Below are 23,209 nucleotides of genomic sequence, written 5' to 3'. Positions count from 1 at the left end.
TAGTCACTCCATGAGAGCTGTAACAGTTTAAATTACACTAGAATGGAAGACAAGCCAGACTAAATTTTTTAATAAAAGCATACTCCCTTATCAACCTTGCTGAAAACAAAATACTCTACAAAATTAACATCCAAATTGCATACAGCAATCTGCTAGAAGATTGATTATGTCTACTAATTTTGTTAGGCAATTTCAATATGTCATTAGTAAGGTAGGCATCTTAGCTGGATGACAGCACAGTCACCTCTTAGGTCATTTCTGCCCTGCTTATCTCTTAGTATCTCAGGAACACTCAGAATGAACAGCAAATATCCCTGCAAGTGGAAAGCCTCCTCTGCCTCCCTGCTTGTCTTCAGAAACGTCTTTTTCAGTCTCATCTGTGACTATAACCTGTTCTCTGAATTCTTCCCTCCCGCCTCTTTCCAGATGCCTCTGTGGAAAAACTAAACAAATGAAGTGACATGACATTTGCCCTGAGTAATTAAATATATCATCATCTGCTCTGGAAAGGAGTTCTAGAGACTTGGGTCTGCCATTACGAGAACCTTAGTCTCCCACTTTGCCTCAGTCTCTGACAAACAGGAGAGCTGAAAGATGGTACAAACACAAGGAGATAGCAAATTCAGCACCAGCTACTTTTCTGTTCTATCACGGTCATTGAACGCCTCGTGTGGTTTGGTAGATAAAGCACATCAACAACTCCAGCAAATCTTCCAGATCACCCTGTGGGCTCTTTCCCGCAGCACCACAAATAAGCATTTAGGGGTGGAGGTTGACCTTTACTGGCATTTTTGGAGCAGCATAAATGCACAGGAGGAAACAGAGGGAATACAAGGAATCAGAATTCGGGAGTACAAATTTTCCCCCCTACATTATGCTTATTATAACACAAAAAGAGCAAGGTATAAGAGGGCACAGCTGAGTTAGGGAAATAAGACCCGCCCTCCCTCCCCCATTCCCTTTATTCTCACAACCACCACAGGGCACGGAGGTGGGAGTGGGACAGAAAATGAAATGAGAGCTGAAGGGATTGCCTAACCTCTTTCTCCCTCCTGCAAATGCAGATATACATACACACACTGACAGGCTATGTATCTTCTACCCAGTCACAAGCACACTTCTGCTTCTCGCTCAACTTTAAACTTTCCCTATTTCCTTAAAACCTTGCAGTTTATGGGTTTGTTCAGTAGCAGAATGATGTGGATAACCCAGCCCTCAACTGTCAAATACTGTCAACATTTTCCTTACACAAAAAAGAGAATGAAGAGATACAGCCTAATCAAGAAGAAAAGCAGCCTCTGACTTCTGTTCTGAATTCTCCCATCCCCCCAAATAAAAATATTTCCCAAATGTGCTCATGCATCAAACATTAGCCCCTTTCTTCCTTCTTCTGAGATTTGAAATTTCTCAGCTTCCTTGGGGACTGGCTGAGGCAGGACCTCAGACCAACAGATGACTCTCAACCATACTACCTACTACACTAGTCCATCTTTTACTCTGTGTGATGCAAAACACACACTAAAAACCAATCTAGAATGGGTTGGTTGGAAAGGACCTTAAGATCATTTAGTTCCAACCCTCCTGCATGGGCAGGGACATCTTCGACTAGACCAGGTTGCTCAAAGCCCCATCCAACCTGGCCTTGAACATTGCCAGGACAGTGTTCTTTGGATGCCAGGGACATCCACAGCTTCTCTGGGCAACCTCTGCTAGCGCTTCACTACCCTCATAGTGAAGAACTTTTTCCTTAGATCTAGCCTGTATCTCCCCTGTTTAAGTTTGACCCATCTTTTATGGCTCACAGCCATATACTCAAGACATGGCTCAAGCATCATATCCTAGCCATCTCTTAATTGAAAGTAATTCTGTAAATGTAAAATGATGATCCATGCAGGAAACTAAGGAAATCGTGGATTGCTTAGCTAAGACTATGTTAATAACCAAATTAAAACTGGCATAATTTTAAATGGGTGGTCACCTCCAAGTTAGCCCTCTGCAACCGTGATAGTAGCACTTGAAATTGAAATAACTTTTATTTTTTTTTAAAGCCAATATGCGGGAGAAAAGAAGAATAGGAGGGGGGACCACATACAGCACCTCATTTCTGTATGTCTTATTTTCTCATCAAGTGTCTTCATTCACAGTGTCGTGGTTTAAGCCCCGGCTGTAAATTAGAACCACGCAGTCTACTTCCCCCCCCACCTTTCTTCCCTCTGCTCCTGGAGGGACAGAGAGGAGAATCAAAAGAATGCAACTCCCACGGGTTGAGATAAGAACAGTTTAATAACTAAGGTATAACACAAATCACTACTGCTACCACTAATAATAATAATGATAAAGGAAATAACAAGCAAGAGAATACAACCGCTCACCAACCGGTACCTCGCCCCCACCCCGCAGTGATCCAGCCCTTCCGGGAACTCTCAGTTCTACATCCTGGGCATGACGTGCTGTGGTATGGAATACCTCTTTGGCTAGTTTGGGTCAGGTGTCCTGTCCCCGCTTCCTCCCACCTTCTCCTCCTCCCTGGCAGAGCATGAGACTCACAGAGTCCTTGGTCAGTCTAAACATCGGTGTTATCAGCTTTGTTCCCAGGCCGAAAGTCAAAAACACAGTGCTGCAACAGCTACTAAGACGGAGAAAAACTGACTGCTACTGCTGAACCCAGGACACACAGTGAGGGAAGTTACTTAAAATATATTCACACAACAGCAATTGATTTGTAACAGTCAACAGAATTGCTGTGTGAAGTTTAAATGGTTATAGTGGGTGTTATCTCACTTTATCATCACTGAGTTAAACAAGTTCAATTTGTAGCTACTCATGTATTGCACTGAACTGCTCCATCATCAGATGCTTCCAAGTAACATGTCACTTAGCGCATAATTTATCTTGGTCATAACCTGCAATGTAGCATTTATAGTAATATTGTATTCTATGCCAGAAAAAAATTGGAAAAATCACTTGCTGTCACAGCACAGAAAACAAAGTAACTATTTATAAATTAAAACAATGAAACATAGCTCTTGTTGGTCCTTTCAATTAGACGGTGATGTCATGAATGCTACAGACACACAACACACAGTTCCAATCTAAATAAAAAAAAAAAAGCTATGATCTCTACAAAACCACTACTTCATCATCTGCAATAATAATAATAATAATAATAATAATAATAATAAAAAAAAATCTTTTTAAGTGATTTTGTTGCAATTTTATGTTTATTTTTGGAATCATCAATGAAGATGGAGGGCTATTTCATTCATTAAAGAACAGTCTCTAATGTGCTTTCAAGGCACACTAGATTTTTGTTAATTTATGTAATTAATTTCAACAAACTTTGTATTTCATGTTCCATATTATAATAGGAGGTTTTTACAGTATTCACCATCTCATTTGTTGTTTCCAACGGGAGAAAAACCCCAAACAAACAAACAAAAAAAAAAGCCTACACCAAAAGGCCTAAAGGAAGAAACGAACCCAGCCATGAAGTAAGAATCAAGACTTTTAAACAGACAAACAAGGACCTTGTTTGTAAAATCATTTAAGTTGGAAAAGACCTTTAAGGTCATCAAGTCCAACATTAACCTCACATTGCCAAGTCTACCACTAAACCATGTACCCAAGCACCATGTCTAAAAGTCCTTTAAATATCTTCAGGGATGGTGACTCCACCACTTCCCTGAGCAGCCTGTTCCAATGCTTGACAAACCTTTTGGGGATGAAGTTTTTCTAATATCAAATCTACTCTCCTCCTCCTCTCCTCCCCTCTCCCCCTGGATATAACTTGAGGGCATTTCCTCTTGCCCTATCACTTGTAACAGTGTTCATTGTAAAATAAGGAGAAAGGGTGGGAAATGGGAGGAGTTTAAAAATAGTGTTTTAAACCAAAACTTAAAATTTAAAACCAAACCAGAAACAAACATGAAAGTATTACACAACACTCCCTCCTTCAAGTACAAAAAATTATCAAAGGGAATGACCAGGTCCACAAAACAATGGAAAAGAATGCCTAAACACACTTCCCAGCAGCAGCTCAATCACTGTGGAGCATTTCAGTTCACCTGAGTGGCAAGTAATTCAATTGTCCGCTATTCAGAGATGCCAGACACAACCTTATTATATAGTCAATAGAGGACAGATGCCAGTACCTTCTTATCAATACCCAACAGTAGGTATGGCTACAGAACATGTAGGGAAGGGAGCTTTGCTGGTGTATTACACTGCTGCTTTCTCAATACACTGTTTTATTGCTGCAGTTGGGTGCCAGGATGCCCTGCAGGGAGATTTTATGGGTTGCTACTGGAAGCCTGAATTTCATTTCCCTCTCTATCTGCTCATTAGCCATCTGTATTCAGTGTTGTAAGTAATGCCTTACTAGCTAACTCGGCTCCCTTGGATGTTTAAGGGTTCAGCAAATCTAAAAATGGATAATCATGAGGAGGATTAATAGGATTCCCCTATCTGGAAGAGCACTCACTGTTTCCAGGAAGCGCGCAGGAAAAAAAGTCTTCACTGTGAGAACAGTTAAACACTGCGACATGTTGTCCGGAGAAGTGCTAGCATCTCCCTTGCTGGAAATACTCAAGGCTCAGATTGATAGGACCCTGGATAACCAAATTAAAGGCCTGCTTAGAGTAAGAGGTTGGTCCAGACCATCTCCATGGGTCCTTTCCAACCCAGACTTTTCTCTGGTTGTGTACAATCCAAGCCAATCTCCTCAAGGTGACAGTTCCTTGAGGTAGACTCCAGTTCTCCAGTTCTACATCTAGTTCCACATGCATGGACATCTGCTCATGCTTGGAAGTATTCTGCAGCCTTAAGGTTATGTGTGTTAAACACTGCTGTGCTTCATCCAGCAGTATCTGCTCTCCCCCAAATACAGTGTTTATGGGGGATGCAATGGGAAGATCTGGATCCAAATGTTTCAAGGTGAAAGCTTTCACCCCAAGGCATCAAATATTGCCTGGAGATGCAACAGGGAAATTTGACAAGCAAACAGTTTCATCTAACATGACAAAACTCAGGTTTATGATTGTCAGTCACAGCTCCTTCAATAGAAAAAAGCCACAATGATGAAAGTTGGAATAGATAAAAAGGAGGCACTTTTCAGAAAGAGGATTTTATCATTTGGTAATTAGCATTATTAAAAGCTGGAGAATCCATTTCATACAACAGAAACTAAGAAAAGTCTATCAAATCAACAATCTTAGGATAGCTGTAACAAAGCAGTACTTATATTAGTGATGGAGAACACAATACTCTCAGATTTTACATTCAGCTTACTGCCTTAACAATCCCACACAAATTTTGTCATTTTCGTGAAAATACACCTGCATAGAAATGTTCTTATTCCCTTCCACAGGGATTTGGGTATCGGTAGGATTTTTCATCTTGATTTCATGCTTTATTCTCTCAAATTGAGAGAGAAGACAACGTGGGCATTAAAATAAAATAAAATAAAATAAAATAAAATAAAATAAAATAAAATAAAATAAAATAAAGCTGTTTAATTACAGGAAACTTCTGAAAATGCAAATTTCAACACAAAAAGGCACATTAGGGATGAAGTTCCCTCTCTTCCTATCTGAATACATGTTATCCAATATGTTGATATCACTGCTGTGCCATTGTATGTGTCATTTTACCCTGACATGAAGCAATACATTAAAAATATCTCTCAATAATAGCTACTTTCATGAAAAAAAAACCAAACCAACCTGTAAAGTAATCCTTGAAAGTGCTATTAGAAGGGGAAAAAAATAACATTACCAAAAAGTTTTCTTCATCTACGTGGTCTGTATATTGGAAGAAAAATTTATAAATTAATTACGAAAGTCGGTATGCCATAGATTTTTTTTTTTGGGGGGGGAACTTTAAAGTTAGATTTCTCTTACCACTGTAAGTCACTAAGTCTTATATGGACACATACTTCAGTCCATGGCCCAAAAAAATTTCTCACTGAAAATTTCCATGACCCACTGACTGCTTAGAAAAATTACCATTTTTCTTTTAGAAATAATGCCTGTGTAAGTTCACTAAGTAACTGAAATGCCTTTGATTTTCTAATACTTTAATGCAAAAATGGTGCGAAAAGCCCCACTGTGTAATATGAGTCATTAGTTTCCTGTAATAAATGCTCCAACAAAACCAGGCACAAGTAACCATAGAAACAGGTACGTATATTCTAGTGCCATGGTCTCTAACCTTCCTGGCCCACAGGCAGCACCCTGCTGCAGGCAACTTCATATTTGTTTTCCTCATGATAATCAGTTTTAATTTTTTTTAATTTCCTGCGACTGGAAGCAGCATAGGAGCATTTCACTAGCAACATGATTCCAGGAGGCTGGGAACAGATGTCCTTGTGACGGACATATGCGCTTAGCAAAACAGCAACTGACAAACATAGGAAAAAGGTGAGACAGAAGAATCAACTTCTGTAGACTGAATGTCTATTCAAATAATGGATATTAATGCTGTTTGCTACAAAATAATACTTAGGACAATCACAGCTACTAACACCAAAATACCACAGTATTTTTGAGGTTAAATTTTAAGACAATTGGAAATAAAATGCTTTTTACCAACACAGAATAGCATGGGATCTGCACTGCACATCTAGGTTTCCAACACAATTATACATACTAAAGAATTATATCTGTTATAGATATGTAAAATAATGTTTATTTTATAATCCCAAGAAGTAGAGTAAAAGGGGAAACTCAAATCTTAAGTTAACTGGGCCTTTTTTCATGTTTGCTCTGTAAGCTTTTTACTACCACACGTAAGTAGTTTTCTATTTTTTCCTTCCATATAATTACACTCTGTTTAGCCAAAGCATCTTGTTATTTTCTCATCGCTGCCACTGATTCCACTGGTTATCCCTCCCCTCAAGGTCGAGTTCTCACTCCTGTCTGGGACTTGCACATCCCGAGACTAAGCTTTCACCACCAGCCATTCTGAGCACATCAGAGCATGCTGACATGGGATGACATGAGCCACATATTCTGTTTCACTACCTGACCTTTGAAAACAACACAGCTTCCTGATCGTTAACTCATTTACACACCGTGGGTATACAGCATATCTAAAGTCACAGAGCACAGTAATGTCAGAATTTCCACCTTCCGTTTTCAGTTTGTAATGTAGCAGAAACTCCCCTGACAAAGATACTAAAAGCTGGTGAGCCAGCTGACACTTTCACTGCAATCCAATTAATATTTCCATCAATCATCAGAAGGATCAAACTCGTAATTTCTCCATTCTTGTAGATGAAAGTAGAATGTTCAATATTAAAAGTACTGAAAAGGCGGCAAAACAGGTATTTGTAATAAGGTACAGTAAAACAACAGTTCTGTAATCCATAACTCAGGACAAATTTCTGAATTAGGATGATTACAGAAGAAACTCATTTAAGCATAAATGACATAACTACCAGGTTAAAGAACAAGCTGGCATACAGTTTGCAGTTTTTCTGTAGCGTCCATTGACAAAAAAATCTACAACAATGAGTCAGAGTAATTGCTGACTGTGAGAGACCTAAAGGTTGGGTGTCAGCCTATGTATTTTAAGTTTCTCTTTCAGTCAATGGAAAGAAACAAGCCAGATAAATTACCTTTTGGAGGAGCCTACTTTAGGTACAACGAATTACAGACAGTTGCAGACCCTCAAATTAGTGCTGATGAATGCTACTAAAAGTGTTTGTATTTTAAGACCAAAAGTCTATTTCATGCAAGCAAAGATAAAAAGCAGAATACACAAATGGATGTCAGCTACTGCCACCGGTAACAGTTGCAGACCCCAGTTCAGATCATGGCAACCTGAGTTTTTCATTACAGCATAAAAAGCCCATCTCCACCTCACAGTGCTTGCACAAGAGGTGGAAAGTTCCTTATATTGGAAGAGAACCAAATGAACAGAATTAAACACACATGGCTGAGGTAAGGCACCAGCCTGCTCTGTCCTCCATCCTTTTCTCATGAGCAGATAGCAACTACAGCAAAGCCCCTATCAGAAAAAGGAGGAAAATGTGCTCCCTGCACAGGGCAAATGCTGCCTGGGAACACCTGACAAACTGAAAGCCAATGATTTCAGTTAACTCAGTAATCTGGCCTTTAGTACTAGGCAGAAGCAAAGGAAATGGCTCCCATCTATCTGCAACTGCCCTGGTAGAAGATTAAGCTTTGTTTCAGTTCCTGCATGAGTTCATGGAGAGTGCTGAAAGCTAATGGTGCAACCATTCACTTCAGCCCATTGCAGGGGTACTGAAGTTAGTGAGTAGTGCTCAGTACTGCTGAAATAAAGTCTGACAAATCCACTCACAACTACTTCAGCTGGTACAAACGTTTTGCTGGGAATGTAATTGATTTAACAATGGGGGAAATGTCAAGGGCCATTACTTCTGACTTTCAATAATCTCCTTTGTTAGCTGACATGTGTCACAACTGCACAGTGAAAAGAGAGACATTTCTATTAAACTCAGTGCACTACTTGAGCTATATAAAAAAATTTCTAATTTTCAGATGATACTAAAATAAGTGTCAAATAGGCTTTTTTTAACAGACAGGAGAGAGAACTCTCCCACTTTCTTATTTTACAGTCTTAACTCTTTAACTGAAGAACAGGATAAACCATGCCTCCTTTTCGCAACATGATTTCAATGTAGGTTTGCTAATACCATCATGACTGTGAATAGAAGCTGCAATGAGTGTCGTGGTTTAAGCCCAGGCCGTAAATCAGAACCACGAAGTCCACTTCCCCCCCCACCTTTCTTCCCTCCGCTTCTGGAGGGACAGGGAGGAGAATCAAAAGAATGCAACTCCCACGGGTTGAGATAAGAACAGTTTAATAACTAAGGTATAACACAAATCACTACTGCTACCACTAATAGTAATAATGATAAAGGAAATAACAAGGAAGAGAATACAACCGCTCACCAACCGGTACCTCACCCCCACCCTGCCATGATCCAGCCCTTCCGGGCACTCTCAGTTCTACATCCTAGGCATGACGTGCTGTGGTATGGAATACCTCTTTGGCTAGTTTGGGTCAGGTGTCCTGTCCCTGCTTCCTCCCAGCTTCTCCTCCTCCCTGGCAGAGCATGAGACTCACAAAGTCCTTGCTCAGGGTAAACATTCTGATCAGCAACTGAAAACATCAGCTTTATCAGTATTATTCCCAGGCCAAAAGTCAAAACACAGCACTGCACCAGTAGAAAAACCGACTGCTACTGCTAAACCAGGACATGAGGATGCAGTATAATGAAAGTAAGTTCACGTACCCTCACATTGTCCATGGAGTGAAACAATATCCATTTATCTCCAATTCCCTAGAGGCTGAAATTTCACATGAGACATCTGTTACTTCGTTCTTTTTGGTGTAGTTGATGTTAATTCTTTCATATCATGGACACATTTTCCTGAAAGTTTCTCAGATTTTGGCATATCATCCTCTTTGTTTATTTTATTATATAGAATGCTACAAGTGCAATTGTGTCTAATACCAGCATTTATCAGGAATATTTCTCTATTTCCTTATTCCATCTCCTAACACAAAGGCTGAAAGTAAAAACTTCCAGTAAAGATAAGACACCTGTAATGTAAGGTATCCTTACCTTGTTCATACCAATGTGAAATAACCTTCAGAATACATCTTATTAGAAAACAGAAGGTATTTCTTGCATCACATGATTAAAAGAAATGCAAAGTTCTCACGCCACAAGTTAGGCTCCCTGTCTTCTCTCAAAAGTCTGATGCTCATCTAATATCACATGCCTTAGGCTTGAGAGTTACCTTTCTAATTCAACCCTACCTTCAATTTTCAATGAGGAGATCATTTTGGAAACTTTCCTACGTCAAGCACGTACAGTCATGTTCGTAAGTGACATATGAGTGGGCATGTAAATGTAAGCTTTTACTCTGAGGGACCGTGAGTCTTGTCAGTCAGGTTACAAGCTGAACTATTTCGACAGACACAAACAGTAGTTAATTCACGGTGCTCCCAGAAGCATGTCAATCAGTAAGTTATGCAGCAGACGTAAACTGCATGTAATATTTCCTTGATGCAGCTGATTGATAACAGAGTTCTTTCTGACCAAGAAGCCTGAGACATGAAAGAAATCAGAACCAAAGAGTCTCTGAACTCTATTTACACTCTGGGAAATAAAGTTCATGCAAACAAATCTAGGATCAATTGAAGAAAGTGGAATTCTGAAAAGATTATGAAAACACCAGTGTTAAATTGAATTCAGTAAGTTTTACCATTGCACTAAATTTATTACATTTTATACACTGGTATACAGTGTGGTACTGTGGTAAGAAAAATTGCATGTATTTCTTAAAAGCTGTAATTTCACTCACAAAACTGATGTATATTATGGTTGCATACATGTTAAACTTTTAGATTCTTTCTAGAAATATAAATCAACAGTAGCAGGCAGTGAAATAATTTCAAGCTAAATGTGGAAGTTCCAGTTTTATGATCCCAAAGAATAAGGGGCATTCTATATAATAAAATAACCAGAGGGTGATATGCCAAAATCTGAGAAACTTTCAGGAAATGTGTCCATGATATGAAAGAATTAACATTAACTACACTAAAAAGAACGAAGTAACTTTGCCTATGACCGCAAATTTTCATACTCCAGGTATTCCAGCAATCACCTTATTATATATTTCCTAATAAGCTCTAGGTAACAGAGTATTTGCCACCTAATAAAATATTTCTCTCTGGACTAAAATTCTGCATTAATCGTGGTTCGAAAGTTTATTAGCATTTCCATTCCAAAGCCTTTTACAGAAATATTGACTTATGGTAAAGTTCAGCACAAGCATATGGCAATACATTCATTGATCCTACGTTCACTAAAAGTCATGAATGCACATAAATTAGGACTACAGTTTATAAATAAATTTCCTCATATAAAGATGTTTCATATACAAACATCTTTAATAAATGCTAACAGTTTTCTAAACAGTGCCTTATTTCACTTGGGTTGGTCTGTCAGTGTTGAAGAGGCATTTGGACAACACCCTTTAATAACATGCTTTAACTTTTGGTCAGCTCTGAAGTGGTCAGGCAGTTGGACTAGACAATCAATGCAGGTTCCTTCCAACTATTCTATGCCATTCCATTCCATATCCACAAATTTAACCAGCCCAGTGAAAGACATTAAAATATGCAGCAACATATTCTTCAAAACCTCTAGGTCTCAACTGTGAATGAAGTTTCTATTTCCATACACAAAAACTGAGAAATAAAGCCTTGTAAAACAGTCACACTGTTGGCCACCCCTCCCTCTCTCTGCGTTAGTATATAAGTGTCCATTTCTCTGCAAAGTCTGTACTGGCTGTAATAGTAACTTGTTACTCCCACACCATTCAAGTGTGCACACTGGCCAATAATTCCTTATTCTTGATCCTATTCCCTCACTCCACCTGTTTAATGGACATCTTTGAATAAAAGAGCACAGGTAGTGGCTGGAAACAGCACTTCACAAAGGATTACTTTGGCCTTACACAACATACGAAGATTTTCTTACAATCATCTTATTAGAGCAATTTTCTAAATATTAATAATACTTTAATTTCTATTATTAATATTTGTTAAGTATGACGACATAATCAGGAATTCGGAAATTTGGGAACTACAGACCAGTCAGTCTCACCTCTGTGCCTAGCAAAACCTTGGAGCAGATTCTCCTGGAAGGCACATGAAAAACAACAAGGAGCTTGATGACAGCCAGCATGGCTTCACTAAGGGCAAATCCTGCCTGACCAATTTGGTGGCCTTCTATGATGGGGCTACGGAACTGATGGACTGGGGTAGGGCAGGTGACGTCATCTACCTGGACTTGTACAAAGCATTCGACACTGTCCCACATGACATCCTTGTCTCTAAATTGGAGAGGCATCAATTTGATAGGTGGACCACTCAGTGGATAAAGAACCGGCTGGATGGCCACATGCAAAGAGTTGTGGCCAAAGGCTCAGCGTCTGGCTGGAGACCAGTAACGAGTGGTGTCCCTCAGGGATTGGTGTTGGGACCGGTCTTGTTCAGCATCTTTGTCGGTGACATGGACAGTGGGATTGAGTGCACCCGCTTGCCGATGACACCAAGCTGTGTGGTTCGGTTGATACGCCGGAGGGAAGGGATGCTATCCAGAGGGACCTTGACACACTTGTGAGGTGGGCTGATGCCAACCTTATGAAGTTTAACCATGCCAAGTGCAAGGTCCTGCACCTGGGTCGCAGCAATCCCAGGCACAGCTACAGGTTGGGCAGAGAAGAGATTCAGAGCAGCCCTTGCAGAGAAGGACTTGGGGGTTGTTGGTCCATGAGAAAATGAACATGAGCTGGCTTCAGTGTGTGCTCGCAGCCCAGAAAGCCAACCGTATCCTGGGCTGCATCAAAAGGAGCGTGACCAGCACGTCGAAGGAGGTGATCCTGCCCCTCTACTCTGCTCTCGTGAGACCTCCCTTGGAGTATTGTGTGCAGTTCTGGTGTCCTCAACACAAAAAGCACAAGGAGCTGTAGAAGCAAGTCCAGAGGAGGGCCACGAGGATGATCAGGGGACTGGAGCACCTCCCGTATGAAGATAGGTTGAGAAAGTTGGGGCTGTTCAGCCTGGAGAAGAGAAGGCTGCGTGGAGACCTCATAGCAGCCTTCCAGTATCTGAAGGAGGCCTATAAGGATGCTGGAGAGAGACTCTTCATTAGGGACTGTAGTGGTAGAACAAGTGGTAACGGGTTCAAACTTAAACAGGGGAAGTTTAGATTGGATATAAGGAAAAAGCTCTTTACTGTAGGGGTGGTGAGGCACTGGAATGCGTTTCCCAAGGAAGTTGTGAATGCTCCATCCTTGGCGGTGTTCAAGGCCAGGCTGGACAGCGCCTTGGGTGACATGGTTTAGTGTGAGGTGTCCCTGCCCATGTCAGGGGGGTTGGAACTTGATAATCTTAAGGTCCTTTCAAACCCTAAGAATTCTATGATTTTATGATTCTATAATAGCTTAGTTTGATAGTGAACAAAAAATGCCATTTGCAACTTGGAACAAAATGAAGAGAAAAGTACAACTTCAGATGTCACTGCAGTCATTAGACTTTTCACGGGTAACACAATGATTATCTGTTCTGTGCAACACTGACATAGTTGTATTTTCAATAAGGTCTGCAGATGGGTTTTCTATATGTAAGCTGAATTTGTATCTTTTTATAGAAGACTGAAAACAGTAAAATAACGTTATAAAAAAGTATTACTGAAAACTTCTGCAGTTTAACCTTCTCCAGTATAATATCTACTTTCACAAATTAGTCCAGCTACAAAAGTAACCATATGACAACAGAAGCATTTGTTTACCAATGTTTTATATTAAGAAAAAAAATTGATAATGCAAATAACTTTCTCATTTAGCTCACAGTAAGACATATGTTCTTATTTAAATTAAGTAACCACATAACAACTCATCCAGCATTCTGAAATGAAAATCAAAGTTCTAAATCCATATATGGATATCTAGACATTTACAAAATACTCTTGCTAACGTATATGTAGCTTATTTTTCCTTTTATTCTTTGTACTAACACAATTAAACTATTTCTTAGTAGGAAACCATTATTATGAATGTTGGCATTATATTTTGGGGGGATTAAATATGCAGTAAAGCTGCATCTTTGTCAGCCTATCTTTCAGTTTATACGCCATGGTATTGCCTGCAGTTAAAACCAATCATAGCAAAAAGAGCTGAAAAGCTAAAAAACAAATATCAAATATAATCAGTATATATTCAGACCATTTTCTGAAGCACATGCAGAGCACTATCTAAATGCTTACCTTAACTATCCCACGGATATGCATTTTTGCTATCATCTCTGCAGTGTAAAGAAACATCAATAGAGTATCGAGAGCAAATGTCACATACTGGAGAGGAGGATAGTGCTCGAAGGTCTTTGGAGTGTTCATACAAACAGAAATAACACTGATGATGGCACAGATTCGTAGCAAAGAGTGTACCCACTGAAGAAGAACACAAGACATTGTGAGATTGCTTTGATGCTCAAAAAAACCACCTAAATATTAAGCCTCCATAACTTGTTCTGCCATTTTGTAAACACACATATGTGCTTTTCTTTTATATCAAGATCCACATATTAAAGATCTCCATCCAAAAATAAGCACTCGTGACTTTAATTTATGCATATATATATATGTACATATATACACATATAATTTTAGTAGTCAATTTGGGAGGTTGTATAACTCAGAAACCAAGAATTAAGAGCCAGGAAACTAAGAATTAGGATTCTAACATTTCTAGTCACAGCTTTTGTTATCCAATTTCTTTTCAAATGACAACTTGTCACATTTATGTGTAACACAATAAGTGGAATTAGATAATGTTATAAACTGGGTGAATACATTAAATGAAAGTATCTGTGGAAAATTTTAATTCCACATTTAGTAAACTGATTGTTATATCAGTTTACAATTCCAAAAATTGAGTGAGAGGCATGAGGATTAAAAGCATCTTTCCATTTACGGAAAGAATAAATATAAAAAGAGACTATGTCACGGAAGGCTACTTCTTAACATCAGGATTCACTTTTGTTCCAAACAAGTACTGTTGCTGTAAGAGAATAGTTAATTTCTATGACTACTTATGTCTCAGTCCAACTACAGTCTTTATTAATAAGGCTGTTACTCAGTGCAGAATGTATCAATAAAGGGGTTTAAGTTGGTTTTGTTTTTTTTTTTTAAATCAAAACACCATTGAAACATCTTGAAGCCAGGGAAGTGTAATGAATCAGCTGGCAAGGTCATAGCTATCAAGACAGGAAGAACTATACAACCAGACACTTTAGCAAGAAAAAAATTCTCCAAACAAAAATCACTGAAGTGTATTCATAGCAATTTTTCATCTGAGGAAAAATTCCACACTCCTTTACACTACCTCAAACCTTCGTATCAGAAAGATTTGAGAACACTCACCTATTTTAATACTCACTGTACAGTCACCTAAGTGTAATATTTGACCTGAATTGAACAGCTCATTTTCATACTTTGAGCCCAAATTAATGATTTGGAAGTGAAGACACCTAATTAATGATCTCTTATGTCCCTTTAACACCCACATTGTTTCAAACCTTGTCTCAACTAAGCAAAATTAACACAAATATTGAAGTATAGCAGACATAAAATATGTTCTCTGCCACAGTAAAACACTGGTATTAGACATGCTAAGCAATATACAGCTAGTACGTCAGTGAGACAAGAAAAAAATTACTCCATGAAAAAAAACATATACTGTGTGCTGAGAAACACAGGTAAATAACCTAGGATATATCTCTGCATTTGAACTTGTAGTTAGTGCAGTCAATACAAACATTCTACTTAAGATTATTTAGCACAAATATATGGGTGTTGTCTTGTAAATGATCTATGTGTTAAAACTCAGCAGCAAAGCTGAGAGGATTTGGCATCCAAACCGCAAATGAGATGATAGTTCCATCAAATTAATGTAATGCCGACAACATGTATTATTACAGAATATCTGACTTTCTGCATTTACAAAGTAAAAAAGTATACATTACTTAAGAGAAATGTGAAAATGTCTTCTCTGAAAAAACATGAATCATTCAACATACAGGAATTCCAGACGCACACTGACTGCTGAATAAATATTTCAATCACCATAACCATATTCACAAGGTAAAGGCATTTTCTTAATATTGCACATTCTATCAATAACTCCACTCTCAATGAAGCTGTCCCCAGTTTCAAGCTGCCAGACACTTTTACATCTATCTGTTTCTTAGGGCAGGCTGTAGGTTAAATGATACCAGAAAATGTAACAAGCCAAAATACACTTTTATATTCAGAAGTGATGTAAAGGTGAGATTTGAAAGTCAAAAGTGCCAACTGCTGGCTACCACTTTAGCAATGAAATGGTCCTTTTAACATCCTTTTCAAATGCTCCCTTTATGAAACTGACTTCTAAATTCAATAAACATGTTAGGAACAAGAGACATTGAAAGGATGGCTGCCAATCAGTAGACAAAGTCGTTGACAAACACTGCTTGATCATCCCCATCAGACTGCAGCAATCAAAAGAACCCTTTTTATTTAGTTTTGGACTTATTGCAAATAATGAACTGGTAGATTAGCAACTATAGCTTAATACTTGTTTCTGACAAACATCTATTTTGGCATCTTCTGTCGAGTCCTATTTCAACAAAAAAAGTCACATTTAACTTAAAATTAGTAACTACAGAAAGAGATACCTACTGGTTTGTTTATCCACAGAATATCTGCGTTGTCTGACAAAGATTCATCGGGACCAAAATCTGTAACTGGTTGGGCTTCCACCCTTGAACTTTGCTTCCGTTTTAGCATCCTGAAGTTAACTTTTGTTATCTATAATAATGAAACCTCCTTGGGGAAAAAAAAAAAAAGAAAAGGCATTAATTCACTAAAACAATTTTATAATGCATTTTGACCAGTTTTATAAGTAATCTAAAGCATTCTGGTTTTATGCAAACTGCTTTTGTACTAACTGATTATCAGGATCTTCATTTTATTAAAAAGCTTTGCCTATAGAGATCACTGACATGACTGTCATTAGTATACAAAAAATTACACAAAGGTATGTAATGCAAGCAATTACCAGAACCTTAGCAAAGCTAGCAGAAAAACTGTACCAAAATGCAAAGAATGCTACTGCTGTAAACTTAAACCCAGAATAATCATTGGACAGATTTGACCTGAAGCCATTTAATTTATTGGAGACATTTCTATTTATTCCCCTAGCTAAGATAAATCCCAACATGCTGCAGGCAAACAGGCAATGTTAAGCAGATGACACATGGTAATGTTCTTTACTGAAATCAGAAGAGCCTTTTTGCTCTAGACTGCTATTATAATATTATATATATTTATATATTATATATATTTTTCTAATATTTTTTTTTCTAATGTTAGTCATTATCTATCCAACAGCTTGATAGTCTGCTGTCTCTGGGGCTTGTGTTGGCACATGGATGCACTGAGGAAAATGTGTTGTTTGCACAAGATCAGGCCAAATCTGGGCATTCCTGTGTAGGTGGACTGACCGAACCTTCTGTATGCTCAGCCACTTGAGCCATGACAGCAGAAAGGTGGGTTAGACTTCCCCACTGATACAGTTCACAGACCCCAGAGTCTAAATAAACCCAAAGACATAAAGAAAAACTTTTCCAAGAAGAATCTGCTGATGAAATACAGTTCTGTCATTCATGAAATACAATCCCCTGGGGATTTTATTTTTTTTTTTTTTTTTTTCAGGAAAGTGAGGGGGAAGGAGAAAGCAAAAAATTTGGGAGCTTGTTCTGGACCTCTAGTCTGGACCAAGCGTGGCTGGTACGTGCAAAAGTGTAGACTACTCTCTTGAGAAGTTTGTCACAAACTAGTATACACTAGAATCACAGAATGGTTTGTATTGGAAAGGACCTTAAAGTTCATCTAGTTCTACCCCCTCTGCCATGGGCAGGAATATCTTCCACTAGACCAGGTTGCTCAAAGCTCCATCCAACCTGGCCTTGAACACTGCCACGGATAGGGCAGCCACAGCTTCTCTGGGAAACCTGTTCCAGTGTCTCACCAACCTCACAGTAAAGAACTTCTTCCATATGTCCAACCTAAATCTTTCCTCTTTCAGTTTAAAGTTGTTGGTGCCTTGTCCCATCACTACAGGCCCTGGTAGTTACAGGTCCAAGCATCAGAATGATGACTGCAACATGAATGCAAGAGACATGATGTAAGAGGTGATTAGCTGGGGGAAACAGTGACCTCAGGACTGCAGAAGTACCCATGTGCTTGGTCTCAGATGACTTCTAGCTACAAAGACTGCTGCTTCACTGCAGCACCTATACATCCCTGGTTGTCTCTTCTTTTAGCTGTTACGGCAAATGTCTTCTTCCAAGCCCCTCAGAATCTACTCCTACTCTGTCTCTCTTTCAGATTCAACAGATCAGCTCCTGTCTCTGTAAGTCCCTCGCTAAATTTTCAGAAGAATGCTTTTGTGGTTTCTCCTACAGTGTCTCTCTAGACATGACAAGCTCCATGTGTGAGCTCCTTGCCAAGTTTCTACAAAGTTTTTTCAGTATGTTCTTTTGTATCTGTCAATAAACAAAAATTCTCGATCACGACGACTGTGTTGTCAGTACAACCTTGTGTTTTCTTGTGTATACACACCTATCTCGTATCTCCTGCGCAGTATTTAAAAAACAAGTGCATCAGCTTCTGACACCTTTACTTGTATGGTCAGTCACAGCAACCTTAGTATAACCAAAACTGGTAAGCTGTCACTAAAAATATGCAAATATTGCAAAATTAACTTTTTTAATTAATAGTCTTTCTCTAACAAATGAAAACTGAAATAATATTCATACAAGCTGTATGTTCTCCTAATCCCCTTGCTAAAGCTTTATGCTCTGACTTCTTTCTCATAACTGAATTCATTACTTCCTTCTCTTTAGCAGTTTTCCTGCTTTCTCCTATTTATTTCTAAGCTTAACGTATTGACTTATTTTTCCTACTTGGATCAAAGCATAACTAGAAACACTTGAAGCCTCAGAAATGCTAGTGTACTTTTTGAGGTCATGAAGGCCTAAAAAGCCTACATTTAGCATAGTGATAAGAAGTGTACTGCAATGTCTTGGGTGCTGCATTTCTCAAGACCTTAGGAAATAAAAATAAAAAGACATTTTCTAAAATGTTTCTTGCAACTATGTTCCTTTGGAAATTTACTAAAAAGCTAATCAGTGAATTAACAAAATAATAATTTAATGTTTACCATTTCTGGTAATGGCTATGACAGTGCTCCTAGTAAACTCTTAAGAAAATATGCACCAATAAATAAAGAATCAGTAAGCACAACAAATAATTATGAGAAAAGGCTCAGGATATGAAACACTAACAAGCCACAGATGATTTATTTTTCTTTTTAAATAAATGACACTAAATAACAAGCTATGTCCATTTAGGAAAGAAAACAGATAATTATCAACTGGCTGTTAGAGAGGCTCTGCTGGTTTTGCGCTTTTCTCAGTATTGCTTATTTATACTTCTGATGCGTGGGAAGATTAGCTATATCCTTCTAATGAAATTCCCATTTACCCTTTCACCCAGTGCCTCTTTATCTTTTTCTTTTAACTGATCTAGGCACAAAAAATATAATGAACTTTAGATGTCCATAATAGATTTAGTTCAGAAACTTAAATGCTGTGACTAAAAAGATCAGAGTCTTATTTTTAAGAGGTGGCCTTGAATAAACAAATCACCATGTATCTAGAGAATAAATGTTTATGGAATATAAGAATCAGCTGGTTTACTGCTGATTTGCTGAAAAAAATGCAGAAGACAACAAACTTAGAATCTTCTGGAAATGGTCTTCAGCAAGATCATTCAAAATACAGCACGGTTGCTCTCAAGTTTTTATGCAATCTTTTGCTGTTCTCACTGCTTTTATTTTTGAAGGAAACACACAAGTTTTTACACGGTTGTTCCTGTAGAGTGACACAAAGCCTCAGACAGCCTCAGGACTGTACCATGTGTGTAAAATTTTAATTCTCAGACTACAATCCCTTTTGCGCCTGTTTCTACAAGGGAGAACCAGCTGAAAGATGAACAGGAAGAAGGGAGCTGTGCATGAACAGCTTCCAGCATGTGACACACAGTGAGCACCACACCAAGCTGTGCTAACAGGGAGGTAGTCCTCCCTAACCCTAGCTACAAATGCACCCCTGCAGTTCCCACGTTGATTCCAACACACATTATTACGTCCTTCTTTGATCACAACCCATTATTAACATGAAAGGCTTAATACATTCGCGAGGAGATATTTCTAGTTCCAGAGTTTTTTAAAAATATCTGGTGCAGGGCAGACAGGTTTTGAGACAGGAAAACATCATGGAGTTCTGGAGCTACCTCTACATTTCTCTGGAGAATTTCCTTTACAGTAGCAGTGAAAATCCACAGTGCAGGTGTCAACCTCCTCGGAGAGGAATGTAATCTTTGCTTTTAAATTTCTCCTCTATTTTTAGAAGCAAGGACAAATTAACGGAAGAAAACTAAAGAGAAAACTACTCACACACTGAGCCCCTTCAGATCCATTTAGTCAGCCTTTTATCTCCCACACTCTCTCTGAACTTGCAGCAACCACTGCACCATCTAAACCAGCCACTAAATTTACAGCTTCTGCTGAAATGAAAGTATGCTAGCACAACAGTTGAACTTCAGACCAAGTGTGCACTTGGGAGAAAAAAAGTCTGAAGAAGATCTAATCCAGTTTGTGATAGCCACACTAACCACAATACACTCCTGCTAATCACTTCCCACAAATATCAGAAGACAAATTTTAAAATTTATCTGATCCTACAGAGCATCAAAAGCTGAGAAATCTGTGTCTTGTTTATAAAGCAAGCTCACTGTAAACAGCATAATCTGCTCATGAAATTTCTATCACAAAGACAGGAAAACATCCCTGTAAATGCTCTGATAGACAAAGAAGCCAGTTCAGAAACGACTTCACAGAAAAATACATGGAGAAACAAAGCACGTATTCCTACCTACAACTTATGGAAAGAGTTAAATCAGACAAACCCTTGGAAACTGCACTGTCTGGCTTCTAACATACTTTTTCTCACCTTGATTGATTTTTTTCACCTGAGATCATGAGAGCACTGCCTGAAGGCCCTCCCAGGGCTGGCCACCTACAAGCACTCTCTTTAACACCGATTCTCTCTTCTTTGTAAATGTCTGCTCCCCTTCTAACTTCTCCCAGAGTTGGGACACACAAAGTGGTGAGCAGCATTTCAGTATTTGTTTTCATGTAGCAAAACATTTTAAATGAGCAAGTTTTATACCTGACAGTCCCTATATATATAATTTTAGAAGAGTAAAGACAGAATTCCAATGGATGCAATCACATGCAACATGCCACTATGGATGTCATTAACTCATAACTAGTTTCAAAGAAAAAAATATTTCAATACTTTCAATACCTTTTCTCTGTGTGTGGCATTGTTATTTCATCTGATTAAATGTCTTAAAAGATCTCTTCATGATTTTGAACACATACTGCTAATAGCTGACCAAACTTCAGTATTTACTAAGACCAATCAGAAGTCTTGACAAAGAAGGTATACTGAAGGAAATATCCTAAAAATCACTTACATTCACATTTTCAAATCATTTGAATACAGGTAGGAAAGAACAACTGGTGACATCTAGTACTTACTAACAGGACACCAGACGAAATACACCAGGCTGGGCTTCACGAATCGAGGAAGGTTTAGCAATTGCTAAAGGCTGCCAACATAAGAACATCTACTCTGAAAATAAGAGTCTGACTTCAGCTCTTTGCTCCCAACATAACTCCTGTGTCTTATTATCAGCTAAGAACAATGCTCACAGAGTATTTATTTCTTAAATGTAAGTTTTTCTTCTCAGGCCTAGCCAAAATAATTCAGACCTACTCAGCAGACAGAATGAAATACCACATTGCATACAAAAGTAAATCTCATGTGAGCCAGATATACAGCCTACCACTACTATAACATAATGCCATATCAACAGTCCTTCTTACTATAAGTCTTGTAACAGCCAGAAGATATATTTTTGAATACACTACACATGCATAAAAAAAATAAATTTCAAACAGCACTGTTAGACCACACCATGGCAGATTTCACCACATCACTTCTCGCCAGCTCACAGTTGACGGAAGAATGTGCTTTGTAAGAATCATGATAAAAAAATACAAGAACAGTGTTCTGGGATTTGCTTTTGCAGTCTACTCATCTCCAAGTGGAAACTGTGTTGTAGTCCTCTGTGAAAGCAAGGGGGCAGGTAGCAGCAGGTCATTCATTCCTTGAGAGAATTCAGAGAGCAGCTTGCCCTCTCTCCAAAATACCCCGCATTTAGTAACCTGCTATGTTTTCAGGGTTTTAAAGAAAGGGATGACAGTATCCTTCCCAGAATGATGCAGGGGTGGAAATGAGCTTGTCTGTAGGCAGATGGCTGGCAGTATGCCTGCTTAAGCAATGATTTTAATGTTGCTGGGATTTTGTTGTACCACTAATTACATGTTACTGTGCCTAGAACCTTGTATACACATATTTTCATAATTTAAATTAAAAAAATTAAAACAGTGGTTATACTCTTTTAGCATTGTTACAATTTTTGCTAAAATAATTATCTAAGAAATTTGAATATTCTAGATTATCTTCCCTTCCCAAACTCTTCCCCTTCCATCATGTAAGGAATTGCCAGCAAAACAGTTAACACCTGTGCATTTTAAACTTGAAATCCTGAAAACAGAATTGATGATTGGCTGATGGCTTGGCTTCGCAAATGAAAAAAATCTGCTGGGTCAATCACGAGCGCCCAATGACACAACAGCACAACAACAAGCGTCTAGGCGGGATTTGGACTTAGAGGCGTTCAGTCATAAGCCCGCAGATGGTAGCCTCGCGCCAGTGGCTCCTCAGCCAAGCGCATGCACCAGGGGTCTGAACCTGGGGTTCCTCTCGTACTGAGCAGGATTACTATTGCAACACCACATCATCAGACCCTTCTTTTTTACCCTCTTATCTTTCCTTTAAAACAAATTGACATGTGATACACATCCTCATTGCTGCAGGGCAGCTCCTGCCATTTGCAGCCATAACCTCTGCTACTGTACTACCACCTTCCTAAACACAATGATTCAATGTAATGCCCCAGGAAGAAAAGGCCAAACCTAAAGGCTTTATTTGGGGAGGAAAGAAAAAACAAAACAAAAAATGTAAAACTGATATCATAAAATCATATGTTAACACAGGACACAAGGACCTCAGAAGGTTTGTAATCCAGTCTTTTGCTCAAGCAGGGTCAACTTTGGTGTCAGGCCAGGCTACTGGAGTTTGACCAGGCTACTTCAGTCTGGACTTGAACACCTCCAGCAGTGGAGACTGTACAGCTTTTTTAAGTATATTGTTCCACTGCTTGACTGACCTCATGGTGGGATGAAATAAATGAGAGAGATGAAAGACGAAAATATCACAGAAAATAAAGAAATTACCTGCTATAAACAAGAAAATTTGCATAGTCAAGGAGTGGTATCTCCCAAAGCAGGACATCTATCAGTATTTAACTGATACAGGATATTTCTAATGAAAGGAAACTATGGAGGTAAAA

General features: G+C 38.7%; 1 protein-coding gene across 2 annotated transcripts in view; it reads right to left on the bottom strand.

Annotated features, from left to right (window-relative positions):
• The window catches only part of NALCN (sodium leak channel, non-selective), a gene marked incomplete at its 3' end in the record, with an annotated part of 227,293 nt that extends 210,503 nt beyond the window's left edge, over positions 1 to 16,790 (bottom strand). For both annotated transcript variants that reach the window (XM_080612623.1, XM_080612624.1), the window contains exons 1-2: positions 16,280 to 16,790; positions 13,829 to 14,011 (exon numbers count right to left, since the gene is read on the bottom strand). In XM_080612623.1, coding sequence (XP_080468749.1) covers positions 13,829 to 14,011; positions 16,280 to 16,387 — 291 coding nt within the window. In that variant the 5' untranslated portion in view covers positions 16,388 to 16,790. The remainder of the gene's footprint in view (positions 1 to 13,828; positions 14,012 to 16,279) is intronic.
• Between the last annotated feature and the right edge of the window lie 6,419 nt (positions 16,791 to 23,209).

The sequence above is a fragment of the Psittacula echo genome (genome assembly GCF_963264785.1).
Source record: "Psittacula echo genome assembly, chromosome: 3".
NCBI lineage: Eukaryota > Metazoa > Chordata > Aves > Psittaciformes > Psittacidae > Psittacula > Psittacula echo.
Note: the sequence above shows the minus strand (reverse complement) of the source record. Positions and strands in the feature narration are given on the sequence as shown.